The sequence below is a fragment of the Megalobrama amblycephala genome, linkage group LG2, assembly GCF_018812025.1.
Source record: "Megalobrama amblycephala isolate DHTTF-2021 linkage group LG2, ASM1881202v1, whole genome shotgun sequence".
Taxonomy (NCBI): Eukaryota; Metazoa; Chordata; class Actinopteri; order Cypriniformes; family Xenocyprididae; genus Megalobrama; species Megalobrama amblycephala.
This window is the reverse complement of record NC_063045.1, coordinates 11,696,278-11,709,868: the sequence shown is the minus strand read 5'-3', so window position 1 is coordinate 11,709,868 and position 13,591 is coordinate 11,696,278. Positions and strand designations below refer to the sequence as shown.

The window sequence follows — 13,591 nt, the reverse complement described above, 5'->3', positions numbered from 1 at the left end:
ATAAAGCAGGTCAGATTTAAAAAAAAAAAAAAAAAAAGAGTCAACGATTTGAGTTTAGTGTGGGATTTCAGGGGGGTGTTTTTTATGGCAAAACAAGTTAAAAATGTTTTAACTGAGATAAGTTTAGTTCAAAATTTAGTTTACAAAATTTATTTCACAGTTTTGGCAGATGCTAGAATGCAAAGACGAATCACAACCAAGTATGTATTTCCATTCAAGAAAGTAGACCAATCGCGACAATTGGTATGATTTTGAATTGCGAAAATTTTATTCAATAAGAGATTGTCAAACATATAACAGTCACAAAAACCACAAATTAGTAATGCACCTAAGCAGAAATTATGTACAAAATATAGTTTAAAAAGTGTGTGTGTTAAATCTACTTTTAAATCACTTCTTAAAACGTACCTATTTAAATTAGCTTTCTCTGATCAATTTTAAATATCGTATGTTAAACAGCTGTTGTTTTGTTGTATTGTGTCTTGATTTGTTTTATGAAATATAAAATGTATTATTATTATTATTATTAAAGGGTTAGTTCACCCAAAAGTGAAAATTCTGTCATTAATTACTCACCCTCATGTCACTCTAAACCCTTAAAAACTTTGTCCATCTTCAGAACACAAATTAAGATATTTTTGATGAAATCCGATGGCTCACTGAGGCCTCTAATGCCAGCAATGTCACTGAACCTCTCAAGATCCAGAAAGTTACTAAAGACATATTTAAAACAATTCATGAGACTACAGTGGTTCAACCTTAATATTATAAAGCGACGAGAATACTTTTTGTGTACCAAAAAAAAACAAACAAAATAATGACTTTTCAACAATATCTAGTGATGGCCAATTTCAAAACACTGCTTCATGAAGCTTTACGAATCGAATCAGTGAACCGGAGCACCAAAGTCATGTGATTACAGCAGTTTAGCAGTTTGATAGGAGATCTAAATCAGTAATTCGAAACAAAAGATTCATAAAGTTCAGAAGCTTCTTGAAGCAGTGTTTTGAAATCGGCCATCTCTAGATATTGTTGAAAGTCATTTTGGTGTTTTTTTAGCGCACAAAAAGTATTCTCGTCGCTTTATATTATTAAGGTTGAACCACTGTAGTCACATGAACTGATTTAAAGATGTTCTTAGTACCTTTCTGGATCTTGAGAGGTTGAGTGCCTTTGCTCTCAATAGAGGCCTCACTGAGCCATCGGATGTCATCAAAAATATCTTCATTTGTGTTCCGAAGTTGAATGAAGGTCTTGCGGGTGTCGAACGACATGAGGGTGAGTAATTAATGACATTATTTTCATTTTTGGGTGAACTAACCCTTTAAGCAGTTCAAGCTGAATTAATTGAAAAAAACTTTTTTTAAAGAAGAAAGAGTGTTTGATTAATTGTAGGAATAATATGTTTGATTAATATCAATGCAGCACTGCCTTGCAAATGCTGAAGTAATAAATTGGTACATCAATCATTGGCAGTAAGTGTGTTAGGCCTCATACATGAAGCTATTCTTGGCATGCAAAAACAGACCTAACAGTTTTACACCGTTTTTAATGGACTGTGGTGATATACAACGTTAAAAACAGTTCATTAACCGTTCCGAGGTACGTTTTCTTTGCTAATTTCTGTGATTTGGGAAATATCCCGAGGGCTTTAGGACCCAGGGCTAATGAGGACTGCAGTGTATTCATAGCTGGGCTTTTCCTCCACCATTCTTCCAGTTCCACTCATTTCCCATCCCCCCTTTTTCATCGCGCTCTTCCGCAACAAAGCAGCGACACCCATCCCCACTCTAGACAGAGAGGCTTCTAGGTCACACCGAATTGTGTCGTGTCACACCTTTCATTGTGTTTGCTTTGAAATGAATGAAAGGAGGAGATGACAACGTAGTCAAGGTGGCATGTGGTGTCTATGAGAGCTAACAAATTTTAAAGTCAATGTTGAAAGGTGGTCAGGTATTGGAGAAGAAATGCAGTTTGCTGACTTTGAGTGAGATAAGTCAAAATGCACCTGTTGTTCAGCGAGCAAATATTACGCTTGGGCAGCAAAAGAAGAGTTATGTAGAGGTTCGAGCACCACATTGAGCAAAAGAGTTTTAAAAAATTAATTCGCACCAACAAAATCACGTAGATGATTAGTATTGTTTGCAAAACAACATGAACATTATGTAAAAAGCTAAATTGCATTTGTTGTTACAGTGTCTAACCTTTATTGCATTTAGCCATCAGTTTCTATGAATGTGGCCAGAACTGGCTGTCCACCAAATATACATGCCCAGAGCAGACATCCCAGAGGCCTTCGGGAGCTACCGAGAGGCGTATGTCAGCGCTAAAGAAGTTGCAGTGCTTTCAATAATTCAGTAATCTGTAGTTATGTCATGCCAACTAGAGTTCCTCAAATGCCAAAGAATGAATGTGGTGATGAGACCAGAAGTTCAGAATTGACCTTGTGTCCATTTGGTGGATTTGGTTCAATTCCTACATATTTATTGTGTGACAGTGTTGAACTGTTATTGTTAGCACTTCAAGAAAGAGGTGTTAAAACCCAGGATTTATTTTTTTATTATGTGTAGCCCAAAACACATATTTGAGTCCAAACAATAAGTCCTAGAGATAAGAAACTTGGTAGAATAGAAGTACTCTTTGACCGGGCCAATGTTGCACCCCAGATGGGAATGCAAGTGCTTGTCATTGCAAAAGTAGGTTTTGACCCAATGAATCCAAAGTAATCGCAATTATTTTCCCCAAACCAGCTAAGCACAAACCACCCCACAGCCAGTTCTAAAGATTTCATTGGTCAACTCAATCACAAATCCCTAACCTAAACCCAAACGTTAACCCTAATATAGCATTTGTAGCACCTCCTGATATATCTATCAGCCATCGCATCACTGTGCAGATCCATCCATTAAGTCTGAACTTTTCTTGATGGGGGATTGCTGGATTAAGTTGACCAATGAAATCTGCTGTGGGGTGGGGTTTGCACTTAACTGGTTTGGGAAAATAGTCCTACATTGCTGGTTTCCCGATTGTAGTGAAACCATAGCAGGAAGATTGAACCGAACTATATATAAGTTGAGGGTATGGCTACTATTATGGCTTTGGTACACCCAAGGGTGTTCCAGTTTCTTGGTTCCAGAGGCCTGGATAAAATGTGCTAAAAAGGTTTTACCAAATAGAAGCGCTATTATCTGTTTCATGCACCGGCTTTAAGTAGATATACAGCTCTGGAAAAAATTTAGACCACTACAAAATTAGTTTCTCTGGATTTACTATTTATATGTTTGAGTAAAATTAACATTTTTGTTTTAGTTTATAAACTACTGACAACATTTATTCCAAAAGAGTTCAGAAATCAATATTTGGTGAAATAACCCTGATTTCTAACCACAGCTTTCATGCGTCTTGGCATGCTCCCTATCAGTCGGCCACATTGCTGTTGGGTGACTCCTGGCGCAAAAATCCAAGCAGCCTTGCTGTGTTTGATGGCTTATGAATTATGTCCTTCCTCTTGATCACATTCCAGAGGTTTTCAATGGGGTTCAGGTCTGGAGTTTGGGCTGGCCATGATAGGGTCTTGATCTGGTGGTTCTCCATCCACATCTTGATTGGCCTGTGTGGCATGGAGCATTGTAAAACTTTTGGATTGGATTGGTGACGATTTGGGGGTTCTTCAGTAAGGCTGGAATCGGGTAGATCCGTTATTGTGAAGGACGCATGACTTAAGCCACATACAAGGTTATCCTGGAAGAAAAAATGCTTCCTTCTGCTCTGAGAATGTTCCCCAACTTGAAGGATTGTTTTTTTCCCCCGCAGGACAATGCTCCATGCCACACAGCCAGGACAATCAAGGTGTGGATGGAAGAGCACCAGATCAAGACCCTGTCATGGCCAGCCCAATCTCCAAACCTAAACCACACTGAAAACCTCAGGAACTTGATCAAGAGGAAGATGGAAACAAGCCAAGCTGCTTGATTTTTTGTTCATTTTACTCAAACACATACATATAAACAATAAATCAAGAGAAATTGCTAATTTTGCAGTGGTCTCTTACGTTTTCCAGAGCTGTATATTCCACATTGTTTGATACTGAGACATAGCAATTCATATTACTTCTCATGCCAAAAAACTTGGCCTCAAGAACTATTGGTGTTCACCAAATCATTCCACTTATATTATTTGCCACAATGTAATGATAACAATGAAACGTTTGCTATTTTTCATTTCTCAAAACGTAATTTGTTATATCTCAAAAAAAAATATGGCTTTTTAGACTACAGTGAATTCCAATTATAGTTTCTTGCAGCTTTATTTTATCTAGCCAGACTGGCATTTCTCCAAATTCACATGCCCAGACCAGAAAAGCCAGGGAAATAGAGGCCACCAAGAGGCCTATGGCAACTTCAAAGAAACTGTGGTCCTCCATGACAGATGGTTGAAATGATACACAAGGCAACAAATGCCCTACCCATTTCACAAGTTCGTCATTCAAGCCCAACAATTTGATTAACTGAAATGTTAAACAAAGACTCAATGGTGTAATGAGACCGTATTTTTCAAAATGTTGGCTGATTTTGTGAGAAGAATGGTGGTAGGAGCATCGTGTTTTAGGGATGCGTCTCTTTTGCAAGGTTGGAAAATGGTTCCAGTGGTTCCAAGGACAGAAATATGCTGGTGGAAAATCTGCTGCCTTTTACAAAAGCACTGGGAAGGAGATGGTTCATCTCCTAACACAATTCAATTCCAATATGGTGTTTGAGATTTATTGTGAAAGAGTGATTAAAAAAATTAAATTTAAAAGACACAAAAGCAATTAAATATACTAATAGTAATAATCAAAACAAGCAATTCATTAGCCAAATAACATCTACCAAGTTCATTAAACAAACAGAACAGTTGCCAAGCAACTTGGCATAGTAATAGAAAATAAAAATTGTGCAGTCTTCTGGTGTGTATATTAGCAGAACTTCTTGGAACATAGCAGCTTTTACAGCAGGAACTACTTATTTTATTTTTTATTGCCCATAACAATATGTAATCATGTCCAGGCCTGATATCGTTGTGCTATGAAAAATTACTACTTTTTTATGTTGTCTGTTCTTTTAAAAAAGGACACACTGAGACCCCAGTAATCCACACCAAACATTTCTCAAACATATTTTAATTCACAACTCGATAACAGTAACTAAAGATACAACACTGACATTTACAGCTTTTGAGTGTCACAGATTCAACTGGATGGAAATAAAAACTGAATAACAGGAAAATATATTCTGCTTGTATTTTGCATGTGGATGTAAGATTTTTAACAGGACCCATACATTGGTTAACTCACAACTTAAATTTCTAACAAATTTTAAACGCTTGCCTTGTGGCACCAATAAACTGCTGCTTTGCCATCATCTACTTTAGCTTGGAAAAAAAAAAAAAAAAACTTTATAAACCAAAGGCCTTAGGCATTGCTCAATGCTAACTCAAATCTCACGCATCTTTTCCTCCTCTTGTGCACAAAAAGCAACTTTCCATCCTGTTGTGCCTTGCTCTTTGCACATAAATCATGAACATCCTCAACAAATGAAACCTGGTGAGACAGAAACATTGACAATTATAAAATATATTGAGCAAGATTTATTGGACAACCTGAATTTATTTTGCTTTTTCCAATAAGATACTACCATTAGAAGTTGCCTTAATTAGTGGTGGATCAAGACCACTTTATTGAAGAGCAGTTTTTAATGTTCAGAATCTTGTTAAACGTGTAGAAGGCAATCAAGATGGCTACTATTCATCAAACAGAAACATGGACCAACCAACTCCTGGATGTATGGAATGAACAATATACATAATTAACTACAGGATTAATGACAACAACATTATCCCATTCAAGTGTTTGAGGTACGTTCAATCAATGGACAGGCAAGTCCACCGTTTGACAGGATGCTGAGAACTCAGAATATGAAGCAATTTGAATTTTTTTGCAATTACTTGTGGTCATGGCACCAACAAAACTTTAAAGAAATTAAATACCAGGGTTGGCACATTTAAATAAAATTTGAGGAATTTATGAGAAGTGGAGTGCAGAATGAAACAAGTACATCGAGAAGGAAAGAGTACAAAGATTCAGTTATTTTTCACTCTTCTCAAAGAATAAGGCCATTTATTTTGCCCTGAAATTAAATTAATATGCAAAAAGTGCCCCCAAATTGAACATGTTAGAATCTAAACAAAAATATCATATGCAGTCTATGCCGGCAGACTAACATATTACAAAACTGGTGATGTCAAAAAAAACCTGGGCAACATTGACATCAACAGGATCGAAGGATGTAGAAAACCATAAAGACCAACTTAGGTTAGGCTATCAGTCTTTTCAAGCAGTAGCATGTAATAAATCACTCTACAAATTCAGTCTGTTCCCATGATCCAGTAAGACAGCAGTCCATGCCCACAGTATCCAACAAAAGGAGCATTTTGGGAACTGCATAGTCATAAATAAGGGTTTGTTCATCAGTCCAATCCTTCAGAAGTTAGATTAAAATAAAAAAAAAAAAGGCTGGGATGTGTCAGGGAAACAAAATACTGTGAGAGCAGGAAAAAAGCATCCCATCTTTGGATTATGATGTCAGTAACTACTTGATGATAATGCAAAATTTGGAGGTAACTGCAATGCTCCCATCCAGAGTTAACCTAGGGTTTGTTTCCAAAAAAACGCAACTCTGCAAAACAAGAAAACTTAACAAAAGAGGAAACCAAAAAAATCCCCAGCAAGAGTCTATACAGAGTCAACAAGGGGATGGATCTGTATCACAGGCGACAAGTTAACTTGCAAGATTTTCTGTGCCTTCCTCCTAACCTCCTCGTCTGTGACCGAATCGTCGACTTTTATAACCTTCCACTCGAGACCATTGCCATTCAGTCTAGAAACATCTTGTCCATTGGTGAGTGTCGACTGGGACCAGTTGAAGCTTTGGAAATGGAGTCTCCTCACTGAACCATTGTCTAGACCACTGGTCATCACATCAGGTTTACCCGATACCGTTTCGATTTTCTTATAAATGCTACCATCTTTAAGACCGAACCCATTTTGACAGACTACTGGTGCAGAGTCTCCAATAAGGGCATCGTCTACTTTGAACGGACACGACAAAACACGTTTGTTGTCCAAGGCAACTACGTTCGATGTCTGACTGCCATTTTCCGTGGGAGAGTGCGGAATTCCAGAGCGATCCGGTGGCCGTCCCAGAGCAAAACTGGGTGAGCTTTTCGAATCAGCACCAAAGTGAATTTGCAACCTCGCCGTGTGGCCTCCGGTCAACCCCTTTATGTTTGTTAGCTTGAGGCACTGCTGCGCTTGAACAGAATGTTTATCTAGCATTGCCGATGCAGCATTCTGCTTAAGACGGTCCACCGAGAGATTGGTAAGCAGGATCTTGGGTTGGTTTTGGAGAATGTCCTTTGCTGCTCTACTGAGCATCGAGTAATTCACATCCTTGCTCTTGTTCAAACCTTTCCGTCCTCGCTTCTTGCAAGGTTTCTGCACTTTCTGAACCTTGCTGCCAATCTTGGAAGAGATTGGCTCTGTGGTGCAAGACGTGTATCCGTACACATCTTTGCTCCTCAAAATCACAGGCTTGGCTCCTTCTTTCCTCAGCTCTTGAAGAAAGGACATCATTTGTCTCTCAGTGTTCGACAGATCCTTGGACATGGGGTTAAAGACCCTCAGGGCCTCTTCGAGGGCAGTGTGTCCAGCTGGGGCAAATCTGGCCCAGGAATGGACTACCCTCCCCATGCCCTGCTCTTCAAAATTCATGGTGCACCTTCACAGCTGGTATGCATAAGGACTTCAGGTGTCTGTGAATATGAAAAGGATATTAGGGTGATGATTTATAGATGCGCATATGAATTACAGTTTATAGTAACTAGTATGAAAAACAGCAAGTGTAAATTCTGCAACACTACTACCAAATGGATTAGCAAAATTACATGACTGCTTTCAAACGGGTTTCCTAACAAAGCGATGGTTGAGCCAATGTTGTGGTTATGTTGGGTTACTCAAACAAAGAACAGTTAACATTCTTCTGTAAATAAAGCAATAAAATGTTTAGAGGTTTCTGCACATAAAAGATAAGGTGTGTTTTATTACAACACTAGAAGTCCAACATAACTATCAGCAGACGTTTCAGACAAACAAGTAGATTGTATCTTTATAGATGTAGTCCTTAATTTAAACTACTTCCTGTAAAACATCCAACTCAGTCTTGACTGATGTAGTTTGGTAAAACAACTTTTTTTTTTATTGTCTGTTTTGGGTCTAAACAGTCTAAACTGTACCATGACTCAACTAGATACATCATGGTTATGCAGTTTGGACATTGAAAAATGGAAAGTTCTTGAATCATTCTTCAGAAGTGCTATATAACCATTTAATTTATTTAAAAAATAAGGTAAAACAGCTTGTAAAAAAAAAAAAAAGAAAAAAAAAAAAAAGACTGAAACATGTTCAAGTAATATATATTTTTAGCTTGATGCTGTATTAAGAGCTTCATATCCGATTACATTACTTGGCCACCGCAGTGTTGAGAACCGCACTTTGTTTATAATTGTAGCGTCCGTTTTCCAAATGAACCAAGCGTCTGCTCTGCTCCAAACAGCACGAGCTGCAAAGTCGCAGCAGGAGTCAGATTTCACTTATCACGTGACAAGTGTAAGGGGAGAGATGACTGACAGGACAAAATTGTTTATCACGGTTTAAACATCAGTAAATCAAGCCAGTGACTAAACGGTTCCTGTTAGTAGCATGGAAATCATGTTTTTATTTGTGATTAAATTATATACAGATCTTTTCAAGGCATAATCATCTGCTTGTAATTGCCAGTTTGTTTCTTGGTATGGCATCTTTAGTAAAGAACACTTTACTGAAATTTTAACAAGTAATTTCATCTATTCAGTTATATAAATATAAAAAGAAATTCTTATAACAAGATAAAGATAATGGGCCAAGCACAAGAGGCATGAGGAGTTATGCAAGCATGGCGGGGAGCATCAGTCCAATTTCGACGAGTAAATACATTTTTAGACAAAATGTCTGAAAAATTAAATACAATCACTATTAATAAGATTTAATTGCTTATTTTTGACCAATAGGCGATGCTGTTATGTTGTGTGGTCAGTGTGAGGTGACAATGGCTAAATTTACATGCAACCAAATAATCGTATTGACGGCTCAATCGGACTGAAAAGCCTTCACACAAACGCCTTAATTGATCCGATCAAGCTCGATCCAAATGAAATTTCGATCAGAGTGGAAGGGGGTGGTTTATTCCTTTTCTAATCCGATTGAGAGGACATGCAAACACTTGATCACATTGAAAACCGAAACTGGAAAAGACACTGCATGTGCAATGATGTAGAAATGGCATAATGACATATGCCGCGCGGAACGAGCTGCAGTTGTTGTCCGAGTCGTGTTATTCTAAAACTCTGTATATTAGCGCAGCGCGCATGATAAAAATTCAATTCCGATTTGAAGCTTGTGTCAAACACTCACATTTTACATATGAGATTTTGCACTTTATTACCATTCATGTAAACACTATGTTCGGACTCATCAATCGGAATGAATTAATTCCGATTGAAACAAAAGTTGTGCATGTAAACAGCTACTGACACAGTTTGGAGTCAATATGCCTAAGTGTAGCAGAGTTATAGCCTATCAACATGAAATCCATAGCTTTTTGCTGGCCTGAAGATGACTGGAATTGATTTTGGTGAAAATCGAACCAACAGTTCCAAAGAAATTCAGGTTTTCATAGAAATTCAAAATGGCAAACAGCAATTTTAACCAAATATGGCATAATTGTTCTCGGTATGACTCAAGGAGTCCATCAAGTTTCATTTCATTAAAGTTTAACCAAAATCTATTAGCATATTTTGAAATTTCATTGTAAATTTCTACAGATGCCATAAATCGGAACTGCTTGGAGCAAAAACCGGCCAGTTGCCATTTATGGTTTATGTTATTTTGGCCGATCTTGATTCCTGACAATGTTCTTTTACTCTTACCTCCATTATGTAGCCCTGCCCCTTTTCAGTGCTGCATCTGTGTTGTTCTGTCTTCTGGTTTGTATTTCCACAGCATGAAGGTAAGCTCTTATGGATTTATGAATGAACCGCTCGTTTTAAAATCTTACCGGCCTACTGACATTTGTTATGGCACCCGCTTCAAACATTACAATGCTCATGATAACTTTCGCTAACTCTACAATAAGTAAATCCATTCCACCGGCTAATTACTCTTCAACACTGATGCCTTAGAAATATACAGAGCTACCGCAAAAAACGAAAGATCAAACTAAATTCTACAGATAGCGTGTAGTGCTACAGTGTACAGTGGTAACCAAGGAAATGCTATACTGCTGCTGCACAGTAAGTGCCACCGACTATCAGAGAATGAATTTGCATTTTCATTTAATCTGTCTGCTGTTTTTGTTTTGTGCAGGTGTGTCTTATGATGCATTATTTCTAGGTGTGCCATGAGATCTCGCGCTATTAAAATGTGACAATATTTCTCATCGAGAAGAAAAGCGGTCTCGCAATTTCAGCATGACTAAGTTGAGTTTGTAACAAAACCTTTTACAGTGCTTAAATGATATTGTTCTGTCTTTTACTGCATATGATAATTAATACTCAAAAAGTAGAATTGAAGTGACATTCATACATGATTATTAGTGTAGGGCTGTCACAATTCCTCTTGCAAATTCAGATTAAATTAAATGCCGGAAGTGGCAAATTGAAACGCATTATTAGATCGTTTAAGGCTGCACGATTAAAACCATTTAAAAATCACAATATAGCATAGTGCTATCATTTATAAACCTACCTTAACACAGGAGAACACGTCAGTATGTTTCTAAATATGTAAACTGTTGTTCACTGCGATGTTGTTCACTTGCATGTTTTGATGTGCACGTTCTTGTACAAAAAATTACAGTGGCTGTAACATTTCTATCGTAAAGAAGTGGCCAAATATTAAAGATTAAGTAGACATTTGAATTACATTTTCAGCCAATATTAAACAAGGATTTGATGTGCTGTAAAGTGTAACAACAACAACAATCACCAGGCTGTTGGCCTCTGCAGGCATAATATTATATTAGGATGTATATTACATTGTTTTTAATAGTGTTGTTTAATAAAACCAAATGATTACATGCTTTTGATACTTTATGCAGACCAATTATTATTGCCTCATTATTACACATGTACACTACCTGGCCAAAAAAAGTTGCTGTTTGGATTTAAATAAGCAAATGCTTAAGAGTTAAGAGTTATGATTGGATCATTATTGCAGTGATTATTTTTGTAGCATGTTCTATGCTTGGCAGTTCTTAACTCTAATACAAGATCAATACAAGATCTTGACAAAAAAAAAAAAGATGGAAATAAATATTGTGATAGTTCCATCAAGAGGTACATAATTTTTTGGTCAAGATCTTGTATCGACAATGCAAGATTCTCCTCCAGCACATCCCAAAGACTTAACGTCTGGACTCAGAGGTGCCAATTCATGCGTGAAAATTATTGTTCATGCTCCCTCCCAACCATTCTTTAACAATTTGAGCCTGATGAATCTTGACATTGTCATCCTGGAATATGGCCATAATGCGTCTTCCTACATGGATGTTTAAGAAATGAAAAGCTACACACTCCATCAATTAGGGTTAGAAGAACTGTTCCCAAACATCTAACATGCTAGAAAAATAACCACTGCAATAATGATGCAATCATAGGCTCTTGCCAATTTAAATCCAAACAGCAACTTTTTTTTGGACAGGCAGTGTATTTTAAGTCTTTTTAAAAAGGGAACTCGCTTCGATCTACAGTTTTTACCACAAACAATATTATCTGATTACTCAATTGTCAAAATAATTCACAAATTACTTGATTACCAAAATAATCGTTAGTGACAGCCCTAATTAGTTAAGCAAAATGCTCCTGCATTGTTTTACATTTTGTGACTTTCATTCGAATAAAAACATTTTTTCAGTCATATTTTGTCACTGAAGATTTATTAAATATGGCGTTTCTTAAAAATATTGCCTCATCTCGTTCTCGTGTACTGTCTAGTCTCGTGAGCCAATTCATCCTCACATAAATATAATTTAAATCAAAGACAACTGCTTATGCTAAAAAAAAAAAAAAAAACCTGCATACAACCGCCTTCCATATACAAGTTACGAAGAGAGTGTAAACTTGACACTTTTTCCATAAGTTTAATAGGGAAGGTGCATGACGTAACGTAAGCTTTACAAAAACGCATTGTTTCGCTTCAGAAGGCCTTTATTAACCCCTCGGAGCCGTGTGGAGCACATATTTATGATGGATGGATGTGGATGGAGGCACTTTCTTCAGCTCATACTCATTGAACCCTATCACTGCCATTATAAAGCTTGGATGCGTCAGGGTATTTATTAATATTTCTCTGATTGTCTTTGTCGGAAACAAGAAAGTCATCTACACCTAGGATAGCTTGAGGGCGAGTAAAGGTTGGGCTAAGTTTGGGCTTTTCATTCCAAAGTGAACTAATCCTTTAATTTACATGTTACAAACAAGAAAAGAGTCATAAAGCCAATTCACACTGAACAAACAGACGCAGACAAATGGCAACAGACACGTTGTCGGGTTGTGGAATGTCTGAGAAGTAACGTACTGTAATCTGGTGATTGTCCGCATTTGTTGCTGTCTGTCGGTGCCGTTGCTCGATTCTGCTTTTGGTTTGAATGGGTTTTACAAGAATTACGAGACACTCCAAAGCAAAAAGATCACTCAATTTCAAGTGCAGAAGAATCAGATCTGTTTGAATAAGTTCACTCAGACGTTCAAGATGGAAGACCAGACAAAATTACATTAAGGCTGAAGGGCAACTACAATATGGCCTTGTGAGTCCAAATAGCCATCAAGGAATCTTTTATTGCATTTTACTTCTTTAAATCATAACATTGACAAATAAGTACTTCTTTGCTCTTAGGCCACATGTCCACCAAAGCGTTTTTAGCCAGCTGACAACACTAGACGCTCTGCTGAAAATGCCTTCCTGTGAGCGCTTGAGAGAGCTTCGGAATTGCAGCATTTTGTTTTCTTTTTTCAGTGGAGATGCTTTGTTGCTATGATATGGAATATCCGCGTCACTGTTACTTGTAACTTGATTTCGCAGATCATTTGTTTTAGACTAAAAATGTCAACACAATGTACACTGCGTTCCAAATTATGCAATTGACATATCAGTAATATTTCAGTACAATAAACATTCAGATTTTAGTTTTTCTAAGAAAATGTTTGTTTGTTTATTTATACAGGTCTTTTTAGATAACTGGTATCAATCTCAGACAAAATAATTTGCCAGATCTATGGAAACCCTACTTAGAGGTTGTTCCACATTATTAAGCAAGTCACAGTTCTCATGCAATATGGGGAGGAAGAAAGAAGATGAAAAGCATGAAATGGTGCAATGTTGTGCAAAAGGCATGAAAACAACTAATATTGTGTGAAACTTAATGGAGATTATCGAATTATCATAAGATTTGTGAGTGATTAG

At 37.2% G+C, this 13,591-nt stretch overlaps 1 protein-coding gene across 2 annotated transcripts in view; it reads right to left on the bottom strand.

Annotated features, from left to right (window-relative positions):
* Positions 1–5,142: 5,142 nt before the first annotated feature.
* The window catches only part of ccdc71 (coiled-coil domain containing 71), a 30,609-nt gene continuing 22,160 nt past the window's right edge, over positions 5,143–13,591 (bottom strand). The window contains exons 2-3 of one of the 2 annotated variants that reach the window (XR_007183861.1): positions 5,673–7,848; positions 5,143–5,578 (exon numbers count right to left, since the gene is read on the bottom strand). Coding sequence is in view for 1 of the 2 variants with exons in the window: in XM_048182663.1 (XP_048038620.1) it covers positions 6,770–7,807 (1,038 nt within the window). In the remaining variant the exon portion in view is untranslated. Of the gene's footprint in view, positions 7,849–13,591 lie in introns of both variants that reach the window. The other variant, XM_048182663.1, reaches the window with a different exon arrangement.